The sequence below is a fragment of the Aquarana catesbeiana genome, linkage group LG04 (assembly GCF_042186555.1).
Source record: "Aquarana catesbeiana isolate 2022-GZ linkage group LG04, ASM4218655v1, whole genome shotgun sequence".
NCBI lineage: Eukaryota > Metazoa > Chordata > Amphibia > Anura > Ranidae > Aquarana > Aquarana catesbeiana.
Window position 1 is genome coordinate 324594579 of NC_133327.1, and position 17122 is coordinate 324611700.

General features: G+C 42.3%; 1 protein-coding gene across 3 annotated transcripts in view; it reads left to right on the top strand.

Moving 5' to 3' along the window:
- The window catches only part of DOP1A (DOP1 leucine zipper like protein A), a 151957-nt gene that overhangs the window by 72569 nt on the left and 62266 nt on the right, over positions 1 to 17122 (top strand). For 2 of the 3 annotated variants that reach the window (XM_073626865.1, XM_073626866.1), the window contains exons 11-13: positions 5126 to 5245; positions 11528 to 11639; positions 14282 to 14311. In XM_073626865.1, the coding sequence (XP_073482966.1) occupies positions 5126 to 5245; positions 11528 to 11639; positions 14282 to 14311 (262 nt within the window). The remainder of the gene's footprint in view (positions 1 to 5125; positions 5246 to 11527; positions 11640 to 14281; positions 14312 to 17122) is intronic. The other variant, XM_073626867.1, reaches the window with a different exon arrangement.

The following is a 17122-nucleotide window of genomic DNA, read 5'->3' on the forward strand; positions in this document are numbered from 1 at the left end:
GTTTTTTAGACAGTGTCTAAGGTGTTGGTCACGAGTGAAGATGTGCTCTGAGGAGCTCCAAGAGGGATCCTTGCTGGATTTAAATAGCCTCCACAAGACCGGATCCATCCAAAGTGCCACTGAGGCCAAAGTGGATGGTACCTGCACCTCTCTTTGTAGGGCTGGACCCCGGGATCCAGGGTTTTGGTCATGCTAACATTACCTAAAGTTGTTCCTGGAGGGGTGCTAATACAGGTCCAAGGGAGTGGAACCCCGATAAAAAGGGACCCGGTACTTGAAGGTTTGCTAACTCCGTGATGGGTGAAGTTTGGATCTGTCTGTTACAGCAGTATCCTGCGGTGAGGATCAGGTAAGGGAAGAAGCATAGGAACTGAAAAAGTCCACCTATGATTTTTTTCTTCCTTAAGGAAAAAATTTTGTCATGCCTTAATTCTCCACTAGAGGGAATATATGCACATACCTTAATCTGTTGTCTTCACTTCAGCTCAGTGTCAGTCCATGTGTGGCAGCAGCAGCTTGCACAGTGGGGATTCCTCTTGCAGGTAAGATATCTGCCATCTTGCATTTCTCCCCCCTGGAGGGACCATGAGGGGTTAGGGATCAACAAGTTGTTGTGCCCCTTGTAATAACCCCCCCACCGCGGGGGCTGCGGAGGTCCCGGTTTCGGCTTCAGAACTTTTACCCCCCTGCCAGGTGTCTTTGGGCTCTGCCTCTCCCCCCCCCCCCCCGTGTTGGGTCTGCGGGACCCAAAGGCCACCGCCACGGGAACGATTTGAAAAAATACAAACGAAAGGGGGGCAGGTTGTACGGAGGGGGCAGGGCCTAGGCGCGGCACTGTTTGTGGGTCATAAATGTCCATGAGGATGCACGGCGCAAGTGCTGATAGGAGATATTACTTGGAGCTGTCTCTCCTCGGCTGTGTGAAAAGGAGAAAGCAAGCTGGCTACACTCGGGACACAGGAGCGTTGGGACATGTAAGGGTGCAAAACGGGCATTCCTAATATGGAAGAACATTTTTTCCCAGCACTAGACTGAACTTGTATAGCGGCATTATACTGTCAGACTATTGTTCAGCGATTAGTGCATTTAACTAGTGCCTCTGCTTTTTGTGCTTAGGCCTTATGTCTGCCAAAAAAGACACCACAAAAACCTCACAAAAGGTACCAAAGTTTCCGCCTTCAGGCGCTGGGAACTCCAGCTGTGCCTCCACACTGTCATCCTCGCCTGAAATACCAGTTGGGGCAAGCCAGGGTGAGTCATTGGAACAAATTAGTGGTGCAGCTGCTTCTCACATCTCAGCCCTCGTATATGTGACTGATGATGCCTTTTCCTCCGCCATGGAAAGCCTAGAGGGAAGATTAGCGGCTTTAATCGCATCCTCCATCCAAATGGATAGGAAGCGTGTTAGATCCCCCTCCCCCACCTTAGACCCTTTTGCAATGGGAACTGTGGGTACAGGATGAGGTGTTACCCTCAGGCAATCAGGAGGAAAAACAAACCAATTACTCCTCTGTGGAGGAAACAACGGTAGATGGACCCTTTTCAGCCTCGCAATCTGAGAATTTGCTGGTACAATCTCTTACGGAGATGGTTCGTTCCACTTTCATGCTACCCCTAACGGAGTCTACTGAAAGTTCAGTTTCTTCCTTGGGTTCCTTAAAACCTTCACAGCCTTTGCATGCGTTTCCTGTCCATGCATTACTAGAAAAGCTTATTTATGCTGAATGGGATCACCCGGATAAGCATTTTCTCCCTCCAAAGAGATTCTCAGTTCTCTATCCCATGGAGGAGAAATTCACCAAAAAATGGAATGTACCAGCAGTTAACGCTGCGATTTCCAGTGTGAATAAAAGTCTAACTTGTCCAGTAGACAATGCACAAATTCTTAAGGATCCAACAGATAAAAGATTGGATTTCCTACTAAAATCCTCTTTTTCTTTGGCAGGTGCTGTTACTCAGCCTGCAGTCATGCGCCAGGGGCATCCGCCTCTAGGAGTGGGGACAGCCTCCACCGTCAGACTCTAGAGGAAAACCTCAGGGTCAGGCCCAGGCACATAAGAAGGCCTGGGGCCAGAAACCTGCAAAACAGAATTCTAAAGCCTCATTATGAAGGAGTGCCCCCTCACCAGGGTGGGGGGGTCATCTCCACGGTAACTCTAGGGTACAAACTGGAATTTTGGGACTTTCCACCATCTCGTTTTCTGAGGTCAAACGTTCCCAAAGATCCAGGGAAAAGGCAATCTGTTTCGGGCACTAGACCGATTAATGGCTCAGGGAGTGATCATTCAAATCCCCACAGAAGAGGAAGGTTTGGAGTTTTATTCAAACCTCTTTACGGTACCAAAACCGAATGAAGATGTCAGACCCATTCTAGTTCTAAAAAATCTAAATCAGTTCCTGAAGATCCGCTCCTTTCGCATGGAGTTGATCAGATCAGTGTTTTTTAACCTACAAGGAGGAGAACTTCTGGAATCTATCGACATCAGGGATGCATATCTGCATGTTCCTATATTTCCCACTCACGAAAGGTTTCTGCGGTTCGAGGTAGAACAGCACCATTCCCAGTTTGTAGTCTTGCCTTTCCGGCTAGCTACAGCACCCTGGGTGTTTACAAAAGTCCTGGCCCCACCTCTAGCCAGGTTAAGGGCACAGGGCATAACAGTCTTGGCGTACCTAGACAATCTATTGCTAATAGACCAGTTGATGGCTCGTTTGGAGCAAAGCGTACGCATTACAACCAGTTACCTGGAAAACTAGGTTGGGTACTCAACCTAGAGAAGTCTTCCTTAAAACAGCTAAAAAGGCTTGAGTACTTGGGCCTGGTCATAGACACAGCCCAGAAAAAGGTATTATTGCCTCAGGCAAAGATCAACTCCATAAAAGAGCTGGTGCGGATGGTCAGGTCAAAAGGAGATCCCACCATTCGCCTTTGCATGAGGTTGTTAGGAAAAATGGTGGCTTCATTCCAAGCGGTTCCCTATGCCCAGTTCCATTCAAGACTGTTGCAAAACAGTATCCTGTCTGCTTGGAACAAAATGATTCAAGCTTTAGACTTGCCAATGTGGCTGTCCCCAAGGGTGTCCCAAAGCCTCGGTGGTTACTAACCCAGGATTTGCTGAAAGGAAAATCCTTCAGACCAGTTATCTGGAAGGTGGTAACGACAGATGCCAGCCTTTCAGGCTGGGGAGCAGTGCTAGAAAAGACAACTGTCCAGGGACAGTGGTCAAGAACTGAAAGAGCCTTGCCCATCAACATCCTGGATATTTAGGCAGTGCGTCTGGCTTTGAAGGCCTGGACTTTCAGGTTACGGGATTGTCCTGTCAGGATCCAATCCGACAATGCCACAGCTGTGGCCTATATATCAGTCACCAAGGGGACACCAAGAGTCTCTCAGCGCAGAGAGAGGTGAACCATATTGTAACTTGGGGAGAGAGGAATGTTCCGTGCCTATCGGCAGTCTTCGTTAGTAGAGAATTGGCAGGCGGACTACTTGAGTCGCCAGCGGTTATTCTCGGGGGAATGGTCCCTTCACCCCAACATTTTTCGAGCTGTTTGCCAAAGATGGGGGACTCTGGACGTAGATCTTCTGGCGTCCAGATTCAACATGAAGTTGGTCTACTTTGTGTCCAGGACAAGGGATCCACTCGCATACGGGATAAATGCTTTGGTGACCCCGTGGGATCAGTTCTCACTGATTTATGCATTCCCCCCTATTCAGTTGCTACCACGACTTCTTTGCAGGATCAAGCTGGAAAGAAAACCGGTAATTCTGGTAGCCCCAGCATGGCCCAGAAGGTCCTGGTATGCAGAAATCGTAAAGATGGCGGTGGAGGATGCATGGTCCCTTCCACTACGGCCAAACCTACTCTCACAGGGGCTGATATTCCATCCTACCTTACGAACACTAAATCCAGACCTAAACCCTCTTGGGCATCTGTGGGGCATCCTCAAATGGAAGGTGGAAGAGCGCAAGGTCTCTAACATCCACCAGTTTCGCGATGTCGTCATGGAGGAGTGGAAGAAGACTCTAATGCCAACCTGTGAAGCTCTGGTGAACTCCATGCCTAAGAGGATTAAGGCAGTAACAAAAAATAATGGTGGCCACACAAAATATTGACACTTTGGGCCCAATTTGAACATATTCACTTAGGGGTGTACTCACTTTTGTTGCCAGAGGTTTAGACATTAATGGCTGTGTATTTTGAGGGGACAGCAAATTTACACTGTTATGCCCTGCCCCGTACACACGATCGGACATTCCGACAACAAAATCCATGGATTTTTTCCAACGGATATTGTCTCAAACTTGTCTTGCATACACACGGTCACACAAATCTTGTCGGAAATTCCGAACGTCAAGAACGCGATGACGTACAACACGTACGATGAGCCGAGAAAAAGGAAGTTCAATATCCAGTGTGGCTCTTCTGCTTGATTCCGAGCATGCGTGAAACTTTGTGCGTCGGAATTGTGTACACACAATCTGAATTTACGACAACGGATTTTGTTGTCGGAAAATTTGAGATCCAGATCTCAAATTTTGTGTGACGGAAATTCCGATGGAAAATGTCCGATGGAGCCTACACACGGTCGGAATTTCCGACAACAAGCTCCCATCGAACATTTTCTGGGAGAAAATCTGACCGTGTGTACAGGGCATAATTCAAGCTGTACACGCACTACTTTACATTGTAGCAAAGTGTAATTTCTTCAGTGTTGACACATGAAAAGATATAAAATATTTACAAAAATTTGAGGGGTGTACTCACTTTTGTGAGATACTGTACATGTACATTAAAGCACATAGGATAAATGGCAGTGTTTTGAAGGTCATCAATACACAGATACACAGGAACCAGTAGGAACTAATTTTCCCTTGTAGTCAGCTGCCTGTCTCTCAATGTATTGTGGTTACATTGACACAATCTGATCCTTTTTATATGGACATTTTCATGGGTAGAGCTTGTCTAAGAGTTGAGTATTAGGGGGAGTTGTTAATATTCCTCTACCTGTTTTATTCGTTCCCAATTATTTTCTCCTCCTTTTGACCTTCTGTGCCAACTCTTTTGGGGCTTTTAATTTGTGACTTAAAATGATGACAGTGCCTTTTATTTGTTTGTTTCAGTAAATTACGGGAAAACAAAAGGACTGCGGAGCTCATTAAAACAGCCAACCTTTTGTTTAACTCTTTTGAGCCTTATTACATGTGGGATTACATTGCACGCTGGTTTGAAGAATGCTGCAGGTAGGCACAAGTGCATTGTATTGAGTAAAAACCTGCCACTTCACTTGGCTTTTTATTTAACACCACTCAAGCTGTACAAATGATTTATTACTGCCCAACTATGTTTTGTCCTTCAGGCAGTAAGTGTTTATTAACAAAGCAGTGACAAATCTCCTCTGATTCAGCTGAGATGCGGACTGCATATAATTATAATTTTCCGTTCTTTCACCCCCAAGCTTTTGCTCACGCTAAATGCTAAAATATATTTTGAAGGTGCTTAAATGAAATGTATCAGTTTAGCTTTTTTAACAGGTTTAATTTTGTTCACCACCTCTGAGCAAATATTCGTTTTATTTTCTTTACTTCTTAAAGTGGTAGGCATTAAACCCAAAAACAAAAATGTAACATATTGCACTTTACCGATCTTTTAGATGTAGTTTTTTTTTTTTTTGTAGGCGTTTTTACCTTTATTTGGCCCGGTGATCCGGCCAGTATCACACTCCTTATCTTAGAGTGTCTTAAAGTATCACTAAACCCACATCATAAAAAAACCTAACAAATGCTATATTACATGCTGTTCATACTCAGTCACTATGAGATTCATTTTCTGTATTCTGCATAAAACCTTGTGGATCCTGCTGTTCTCCATCACCACCATCTGTTCATGTCCTCAATCCAGCTAGGGATTTTTCAGCTGTGGTGGCAACACTGCACATGCTCAGTTTTCAGTAAGTTTCTGTGCTGAGCATTTCCTCCCTATCACATCTGAGCAGCCCATGTGACTAGAGTCACACGTGGGAGTATACACAGTGATAAATGACAGCTCCCTCACTCTCTCCTCCTCCATGCCCACTAACCAGCTAAACACAATGGGGGCAGGATATTACATGTAGATTGATGAAGGCTTCACCTCCCTCTTATTCTAAGACACAGGCTGGAGGGGCGTGACATCATGTTATTGCCAAAAAATATATATTTGTGTGACAATTTTAAACTGTTTATTGATATTGTTTGTTTATTTTTACTTTGTATCCCAAAGGCTGTTTTTTTTATTTTGAATATGTGACCAGCAGCAGAGGATTATGTTTCCCTGCAGACAGGCTGGGAATGATCTGGGTCATGTAACAGCTGTATATCGATTAGGAAAGGGTACTTAGAAGTTTTTTTTTATTAAAATAATTTAAGTGCAATTATCCATATACAGAAATATAAGGGACAATGTAAATGAAACTGTGCGTGTTTAGTATCATTTTAACTGGCGATGGAGGAACAACAGAAACATTTGGCACCTTTCGGAAGGGAAAGGGGGAGCAGGTACTTGTTTTTTGACAGGTACCCATCCCCACTTCCGAGGGATCTCATCGTGGCCCCCCTCCTCTTTCCCCCGCCACCGGGCCATTCAGAAAGCACAACTAAAGGCAATGGCAACGGCAGCACCCAAGAGCCGGTGGAAACATCAACTGGGGTGCCATCATTGCTGGATTCCAGGACAGGTAAGTGTCCTAATTTTTAAAAGTCAGCAGCTACAGTATGTGTAGCTGCTGACTTTTAATTTTTGCTGGGGGGGGGGGGTGGTAGGGGGGGTGGAACTACGCTTTTAAAGAGGAGCTCCAGCCCCTCCCCCCACCACCAAAAAACAAAAACTAATACTGTAGCTGCTGACTTTTAATATTAGGACACTTACCTGTCCAGGGATCCCACGATGTTGGCACTCCAGGGTGCTGTTGCCGCCATTCATTGTAAGGGAGACCAGGTAGTGCAACCTTGTGGCTTCACGGCCGGTTTCCTACTGCGCATGTGTGAAGCGAGGAGGGGGGGCCAAATTTCCGAGGGACCTCTCTGCAGTGGGGTCTCCTGGAAGTGGGAAAACCAGGTCCCCGCTCTTCTTTTGGGTGGGGCTCTGCTTTAAGCAGTTACAGCAAGCATTTTTTTTCTTTTGGGATAAGGGTTTTACAAAAGCTGATCATTGTAAGCACCCCTATCAGTGGTAAATGGTTTGTTTCAACACTAAGCTCTGGTTCGTTCTGATGCATTCCAGAACGCATGGAATTGCATGACAAGTGAAATAACATGAGTTTCTGTGGGGGGGCGTTCACATATATGCAGTGCAAAGCCGATGCGATTTTCAAAAGGGTCCTGTGTGAGTTTAGTGTGCCGCGGTGTGATTTAAAGATCAATAGACTTGAATGTTATTAAGAGAGAGAAAAAAAACATTAGAATCACATCTGAACCACATCAACTCGCACTGTGGCTGCTCCTTGAAATCACGCAAAACAGATTCAACTTGCACTGCTTCAGTGTGAATCTAGGCTAACTGCTACTTTGTCTAAACAGCTTGGTCTGTTAAAATAAGTTGTAAAAAGAGCATATTTACCTGAGGTGTAAATAAAAGAAAACTTCTAAAAAAAAAAAAAAAAAAGAAAATGAATGCAGCCACCACATCCAAGAATAGGTAAGCTGCAATATATGAAAGACAAAAACAGGACATTCCATAGCTCAACTCACCAACCAGTCTGCCAACCGACCAAATAAACCTGTCCAACAGTCTGCTTTAAAAACAGGGGTTTAATTAGCACGCATTTGCAAACACATGCGTAAGCTGCAAGGCCTCTTCACGGCACCCTGTGTATGCTTGCAGTCCTAACGCTACTGAATTTATAAGCGTCTCCACTGTGGGAGCACATGGATTAAATGGATAGATGAGAGGCAGGTGGGCCTGGAGGCTGCCCAATCCCCCTTAAAGGAACAGGAGCACACTGGACACCCAGCAAGAGCACAATGGCAGCAAAGGTTTACAGTGTGTCCCCGGACCATATATGCAATATATTGCAATATATTACATTTTAGTTTTTGGGTTCAGTACTGTTTTAAAGCAGACTTGTACTATATTTACCACTCCTTTTATCTATCCCTTTCTGCCTTATTATATACATACATTGTTCCCGCCTATGATGTACTTATTAGCACTAAATAAAATGCTGCTTTGCTCAGTGCCTGGTAATGTGATTGAAGGTGAAAGTTAAAGTGGGTCTAAAAGCAGAAGATTTTTACCTTTAATGCAGTTTCTGGGTGCAGCTCCCTCCCTAGCCCCCTTTATACTTACCTGAGCCTGATTTTCATATAGTGATGTGTCTGAGAGCAGCGGCTCTCTACACTCTCTCCTCTCTCTCCTCTCTGGACAGAGAGGCAGCAGTGGGAGCCATTGGCTCCCACTGCTGCCAATCACAGGCATTAAAGTGATTGTAAAGTCTTGTTTAAAAAATAAAAAAAATAAATAACAAACATGTTATACTTACCGGCTCTGTGTAGTCATCCTCCTCTTCTCGGGTCTCTCTTTGCTGCTCCTGGCCCCTACCTCCTATCGATTGCCCCCACAGTCAGCAGCTTGCTATGGGGGCACCCGAGCCGAGTCACAGCTCCGCGTGTCCATTCAGACACAGAGCCCCGGCCTGGCTCTGCCCCCTCTCTCTCCTGATTGGCTGACTTTGATTGACAGCCACGGTAGCCAATGGCGCCGCTGCTGTATCTCAGCCAATCAGGAGGAGTGACCCGGACGTCTTAGACATTCGTGGACATCGCTAAAGAGAGATGGGGCTCAGGTAAGTAATTAGGGGGTGCTGTTGTGGCTGCTACACACAAAATGTTTTTTATCTTAATGCATTAAGATAAAAAACCTTCTGCCTTTACAACTCCTTTAAGCAGAGAGCGGGGCCAACCCGCGCTCTGTGTGTCCATCAACACACAGAGCACAGCTTGGGATCGAGCCCTCAGGTGTGCCACAATAGGAAGTGGCTTATTGTGGCACACTGAGAAGAGGAGGAGCCAGGAGCACCGTTGGGGGACTTGAGAAGAGGAGGATCAGGGTTGCTCTGCGCAAAACCATTACACCGAGCAGGTAAGTATAATAGGTTATTTTAAAGGAAAAAGATCTTAGGTTTACATTCACTTTAAAAATGCCAGCACTGGGCCATGTGGTTTTAGCTGAAGGGGCTTCGGAGCTTAACATTCAGGGCTCATTTACATGTGCAATGACCTGATCAACGCAGGCCTTACATAGTGTTCAATGTGCTTATTTCACTCCACAATGTTGCGTACAAATGCACATACAAGAGTGCAGTGTAACACAACTGGGGCCTCGATCACACCATACATGCAGAAAAAACGATGGAAAGAAATTGTGCAGATTTCACTTGCGGAGACGCGAGTTTACATCAGTTTTCGTACGCATTTCTTTTTTTCACTCATATCATTTTTATTGTTTTTTTTTCACAATACAACAATAATACATAAATATAAAAAACACTTCCCACAAATAACACCACCCTATCACATCAAATTTTTGAAACATTTTTTAGAGCTCCTCCTATGTTTATATGTCAATTCCTCACGTCTTAGATTTTGATTAATTGCCCTAACCCAGTGGTTATCAACCCTGTCCTCAGGGCCCACTAACAGGCCAGGTTTTATGTATTACCTTGGGGAGATGCAGACTAGAATACTGCAATCACTGAGCAGCAAATGATATCACCTGTGATGTATTTCAGTTATCTTGCAAACCTGGCCTGTTAGTGGGCCCTGAGGACAGGGTTGACACTGCCCTAACCTATTGATCTATCTTTGGCGGCTATTTTGATATCCATTTTTGTAATATAATTTTACGAGCCATATACATAGTTCTCAACCACATCACCTGCATTTTTGCTGGCATGGTGCCTTCCGGTATGATCCCTATCAATGCCATTTTTGGGTCTAAGTGGATCTGTGTAAAGCATACCAGATTTAGGATATCAAATACACCCTCCCAGTAGCGATGCAGTTTAGGACATCTCCACAGCATATGTATAAGTGTACCTGTATCAGTAATGCACCTTGGGCAATTTGGTGTATCTGCTTTACCCCAAGAGTCTAGCTTTAAAGGGGTATAATGGGTTCTATGAATGATTAATAGTTAAGCACTGAGAAGATGAAAGAGATGCTTTAAATAAATTCTGTAATGCCTGTTCCCACTCCTCGTCACTAAGTGTTTCTAGGTCCCTTCTCCACCGCCCAAAGCTATTCACTTGTGGATTAGTTCTAGCAGTCGTTTGAAAAAGAGAATATATACTCCCTATAAGTCCTTGCTTAGAGAGTTTTATGGTTACCGCCAGCGTTAGAATTGATGAAGGATTATATTTTAATAAAAAAAAAGTCTGTGCCTGACTCTGCAGAGCATGCCGTAATTGTAGCTTTTGGAAAAACAGCTTATTAGATAAATGATATCTCTCTGCCAACTTATTAAATGGTTGCAGTACCTCATTATCGAAGAGTTGACAGAAACAAACTACCAGCCTCCCTCCATAAATCAAAATTTTTAAGCTTCGCAACCTCAGGCAATTGCTCATTATTCCATATAGACGTATATTGAGTATATCCCTCGTGTTGAGTAACTTATTGGGTAGTGATCCAGATAAAATGTAGGATACCTGCGTTTACTATAGAAATGATAAGCTTCTATTAACTGTACCAGGGGATCTATCGGCAGCTGGGAATATATAATCTGCTGTATGGGATCCTAATAATCTATAGAATTCTATCCATTCAGTTGCTGAAGTTGAGATGTCAGTACGGTCTAACATTCGGAACGGCCAGCCCTCCCTTATCTTTAGGCAGCTGCAGAGTTTCCAATCTAATTTGTTTATGTCTCCAAATAAGTTCTCTAAACAAAGTATTTATTGTCTGAAAAATTTATGAGGGAGCCATACTGGACAATTTTGCAACAAATATAATAATTGTGGTAATTATACTTTGCCTAAAAACAAAGATTCCTCCTGTATTATAACTGTACTGTCTATCCTCATGTTGTAAAGCACTGCACAAACTGTTGGCGCTATATAAATCCTATATAATAGTAATGATCTGATTGCTATTTAAAGCAGTCCGAAGATAAGATGGTAGCAGACAATAGGTTACAATGTCTGAAATCTGTAGAATTGTGGAAAATTGGTTAGAAAAGTTGATATCTATTGCTAAACAGGAACCAGCCTCACTAAGCATAAAAAAACTGTGGGCATTGCTTATAATATATCTTTATTTTTAACAAACTGTCTGTTTTTGGTCAGCGAAGCTGACTGGCAATAGATAATATATATTGCTGAGCTCAGGAATGCACAGACATTTATTATAAATGCACAGCCCGCTTATTTACACTTGAAAGATTAGACTTTACATATTCTAGAACTCCTAATGCATGGAATAATATGTTAGGTCAATATACAGTATATACGCTTGTTCTTTATTTCCTATTATGGTCCTGTTTTTATCTAGGAGGACACTGCATGCCAGGCTCCAGACTCCTAATGACAGCAGTAATCCACCAGAGCTACCACTCATCAACTTCTGTTTACTAGTAGATTTCTTGCTGGACATTGTGTCTTTGGTAAGAACCCCTCTAAATATATCAAATGTGTTGATATCGGTATCAAACATGTTATATAATGGATGTGTCTACAGTTTTAGATATTTGCAAAAAACACATTTGTTTACAGTATTATTTATTTTAACGGATGTGATTTTAAGGTCTTTTGCACATGGGCATCATAGCTTTTTTAACTGATCTGAACATGGGTGCATTGTATTCTTTGGAACAGTGCACCCTTAAAGATCCATAATGCAGCAATGCATTCAGAGCCATTAATACAAAACAAAAAATAAACTAGAAAACTTTATACGTGTATACAATTGGGTCCAATAATTTATGTGTATATGTGTGTATAAGTATGCGGTATACGACCATATATGGGTAGAGGGGAAATTTTTCTTTTTGTGTGCATGAGGTCTAAAGGCGTACCCTCCAAGACTGCAATATAGGAAAACTCGGCTGAAAAAAAAAAAAACATGCATATTGCTGAGTTTGGCATGTGCATTAAGGTGGCCATTAGAATGCATTAACGTGTAAATGCGCCTAAATGCTTTAGCGTTAATGCACATTTGGCTTTTTTTCCACAAAAAAGGCTCCTCTCTTGAATGCATTGGTGGTGCGGTTCTGTAAATGCCTGTGTGTGCATGGACACATTAGCTAACTTGGAGAGGTGCTTAGAGACAGAAAAAAAAGTCAAATGCCTAAAAAAGTGGCATTTTTGATGTCTTGTGTACATGAGGCCAAAAAATCATGTCTGTCCTCAGGGGTTAATTTTCATTGAAATCTCTTCAGAATTGTTTAAAAATAGTAAAGAAATTACTAAATAACTGCTGCCTAGACCAGGATTTCATGGGGGGATTAATTAAAAAGTCTTCTTGAAAAAAGATCTATCAGTGAGTGCTCAGATGTTCAAAAATTCAGTAAATAGATAAAATAGCATGTTCTCCCAAGTCTTCCTGTACCCTGCTAAAATGTAATACTAATTTGGATAATTATCTGTCAAGATACAAAGTATTGTTGTGAATTCCAGAATGTCTGCAGGTTTATGCTGTAGGGATTTAAATAGCATTGTTTGAAGCCTTTTGAGGGCAAGACGAACCTACAAGGATAAAAAGGTTGGCGCTTGGTTTGTAATACTCCTGGCCTGACGCTCTTATGCTGCTCTCGCTACTTAGTAAGCTGCTGACCTGGATCAAAACGTGCACAATGGAGCATCGCACTGTTGACTGTAGACTTCGCTGGTTGCCTACTTTGTTTTAAGTCAGTGACTCACTAGTTAGTGAAGCCATGATCAGAATTGTATTTCTGGATGCTGCAGCTTTATAAACCATATAAGCAGTGTCTGCTTTTGTATCTCCATCCTCGCAGGTTCTTTTCAACATGAATCTGTGGGCAGGCTATAGATTACATATTCTAAAGTCGGTCATAGACGGTTCTTATCTTGGCCAGTTCAGCAGGAACCGGACGATATTTGAACCATGTATGGGCAGACTGAATGTGCCCAAGTTGTTGATTGATCAAACTGGGTACCACCAGCCTGCTGGCTGTTATAGCCGCTAGCAATGATCACTGTGTTCTCCCGGCGGTGAGAGCTTCCCCCACTGGGAGAACACAATGGCTCCACAGGAGGGATTTCCCTGTGGACACTGTCTGTGTTGATGGGGGAATCTAGCAATTTTTCTTTCCTGCAACCATGGTGAAATCACTCAGTCTATGGCTGGCCTTTGCAAACAGTAAATTCGGTAAAGAAGTAAGCCCCCACCAACCTCTGTAGTTACAGGCACTGTTAAGCAATTTAACCTCAAAGATTGCAGCAGAGACTCTGAAGTCCAATTACAGTTCGATTCTAAATAGCTTTCAGCAGTTGCTGTGTTTACATTAAAAGGCTTGCAGACTGCCAGGTCATTGTTGCTGGAGGAAGCTAGGGGAGATGAGCTGTGATTTCATTGTTTCTGCTGAGGATGAACGGTTTCACATTCCTTCAGCTACAGAGGTCAGCATTGGTTTTAATGCTCATTCACCATTCATGTCCACAACTCGGCCACTGGTTCACTTTAAAGCAGCTCCAACTGATAAATTGAGCACCCCCATGCATCTCTATATTTGGTATATCTGTAGAACTCAGAGTTTTCTTCTAAGTAATATTTGATATATGATTTGATGCGTTAGGGTTGTGAATCATTCATGCTTTCTTAGATCATGTCCTACAGCTTGACAAGTGGAGAATCTTCTTGTCCTAGCTGTAAGCATGCTGGCTGTGTGCACATAGTCTGCTTATAGACATCTACTGCATGGACCTTTCATTCCAAGGACCCCACCATCCCTCTATATAAAATTGTACCCCAAAGGTTCTACAAATACTTTCACAAACTAATTGAAGCCCATTATTATTATTATATATGTCCGCAAGACATTATGTAGGTCAGTGAACATCTACATTTCAAAATTGTACTGAACACATCTTTGGCACTCAGCAAAAACTGCCATAAATCTGAAATATATAAAGTGTGTTTTTATTTGCCGTCAGGATTTGCTGTTAAAAGGAAATCATTTGTATAATATGTCCCGAAGTCGTCTTGTGAATTGCTGTATGCATTGTATTAAATAACCGCTTGGTCTGTTTTTTTCCATTCTTTAAATCTTTGCTTTCCTTTCCCAAGCCTACTAGAAGTATGAGAGTGATTTGTCAGGTACTGTATGACAGCTTGTTTTTCCTTGCCTTCAGACGTATGCTTACATCAACACATCTGTGTATTTGTGCCTTCACCACACAGCAGGGGGGGGGGGGGGGACGATTTAATGTTTACTCTAAGGATTTCCTGGCAGTGTGTTTCTTTTAGCTTGTCTAAGGAGCTCCTCTGCACTGTTCTTTTTCTAGTACATATGGAGAATACATATTTCTCAATATTGCATTTCAGGTACCCATATAATAATGGACAGAGCTTTAATTATTTTGGCCGTTCTCTCATATAGGCATTTCTGAAAAATCGAAACGTTTTGATGTTTGCACAGTAGGAACATTTGTATTATGATTGATCATACTGACATGATTAGTTAGCTTACAACCACATCTATCATGATTTCCTTTTGGAATAAAAAAATCATATTCCCGAAAAATTGTAGGGAGATCGGTCTAGTTCCCATTTCCCGGCTTGTTACATGGCTACCCTTCTAACATGGATTAACCCCTGGCAGGTCCTGAGGTTGTCTGCATTAAATGGGTAGGGTTTCTCTTCTCTGTCCCTTTTAAATCTTTACTCCATATTTGTCATAATTGGGTCTCCTGCTGGAATGTAATCTAATTTGTTCCTCTTCTTCTATATAATTATGCTGAATACTGGACTTGCAGTATAATTTGTTGATTAGTGTGTCCTTCAGTGCAAATAATTGTGTGATAACGGACAATGGCAAACTATTTTTTAGAAATGATGCATCATTTTAAGCAGACCGGTGTATTATTGATTTTTTTTTTTTCAGGTTGCTGAAAATTAGCCACTATGTCAGACAAATAAATGGCAGCTGTGTACTTTTGTCATATTTTATATTTGTAGCTAGCTAGTCTTTACATTTTTATATTTTGAACTGATACAAATATTCAGTTATTTTTGTTGTAAGGAGCCATATCTAATACTACAGCAGTGGCTGTAATATACCAAATATTTTCACCCTACCTCCTTTTTATTTCATATGTGCATTGCAGCTTTTGATAAAGTCATGTGAACACTGAAGAATCGACAGATGCCATGCTATTCACTACTACATTGAAAATGCCAACATATACTTTGGTTCATTCACTGGTGCCAAGGTAGAGCTGAAGTCCAAGCTTAAAGTGGTTGTAAACCTCAAACATGTAATATGAACAAAGCATATCCTTCTATAGTGTGCAGTTGTCTCACTCCAGAGCACTGTCATTTTTATCTGCTGCTTCATTCCTCTGCTATCAACAGAATAACTTATGACAAGTTTTCCTGACACCAAGAGAAAAAAGTTTACAGGGGAGGGACCTCCTGCAGATTGACAGTCTCAGCTCTGTCCCTGTGTGCTGTGTGAAGGGGGTGTGTCCCTTCCCTCCAATCGGCTCTCAGAGTTCTCCACACTGAGCTGTGCAGAGTGTAATATTAGCTCTCTGCCCCCATTTTTCAGAACTCTGAGATAGAGCTGCACATTCTGGCTAAAATGAGAATCACTATTTGGTTTCTTAGAATAAAAATCATGATTCTCACGGCATAACAACATCTTTCACATTCATTACACAAAAAAATAAATAAATTGGGTTAACTTTACTGCTTAGTTTTTTTTTGTTTTTTTTTAATTAATTGAAGTGTATTTTTTCCCCAAAAATTGCGTTTGAAAGACCGCTGCACAAATACCGCATGACTTAAAATATTGCAACAACCATTATTTAATTCTCTAGGATCTCTGCTAAAAATATATATATATATATATATATATATATATATATATATATATATATATATATATATATATATATATATATATATATATAATAAAACGTTTAGGGGTGTTCCAAGTAATGTTCTAGCAAAAAATACTGATTTCAACTTTGTAAGAAACAAGTGTCAGAAAAAGGTTTCAACTTTAAGTGGTTAAACGTCCCTCATGTCAGACCAAGGTTCATTCCTTTGATCTAAGAACGAAAAGTTACAATGTTTATAGTTATCTACCAGGGTGGACAATGTTGTACAAACTTGGCAGACTGCCCTTTTTTTTTTTTTTTTGTCCTAGAGGCAGCATATATTGGATCTTTTGAGGCCCTCCATAATGCTCTTTTATACTCAGTCGGGGGGCTCCCACACAGCTATAAAACTTGCTATGAAAGCAGTTATTGCAGCATGGCATATTTTTGTGATTAAACCCAACATTGCAAGAGGCTGTTGGTCCGCTTACACGCCACTTTGGTGGGAATTTCACTCAATGCAGGACCCAGGGCTCTGGGCCAGCAGGGGCATTAAATATCTGATGGACATATGTGATGGAACTGGGCTCTTCACATTTGATAGATTAAAAAACAAATTCCATTTACCGAACTCTTTCTTCTTCAGGTTCCTGCAACTCCATCATGCCTTCAATTCACAATTTAAATCCATCCAGCTTCGGCTGGAGCAAGATGACCTGGAGGCCGTATTAGGAGATGCTGATTTCCTAAAACCCTTATCCCAAACCGAGCAATGCTGCCATCCAGCCAGGTCGGTCTGGACAATCTGCGTGGTTTGTAGCGAGCGGAGTTGCAGGAGTTGGACAACCAGCCATTGGTTGCGGCTAGAGACAAACTAATTCAATTCAAAATCCTTCATAGGATTTATTATACGCCACAACGCCTGATTTGCATATACCCAGCCTCCTCAGCTGATTGCTGGAGATGCTCTGGTACTCCTGCAGGATTCACGCATATATTTTAGGAATGCCCACAGATTCAAGATTATTGGCGGGAGGTGACTCAATTCATCCATAGGTTAACCACTAATCCTGTCCCCCTGATG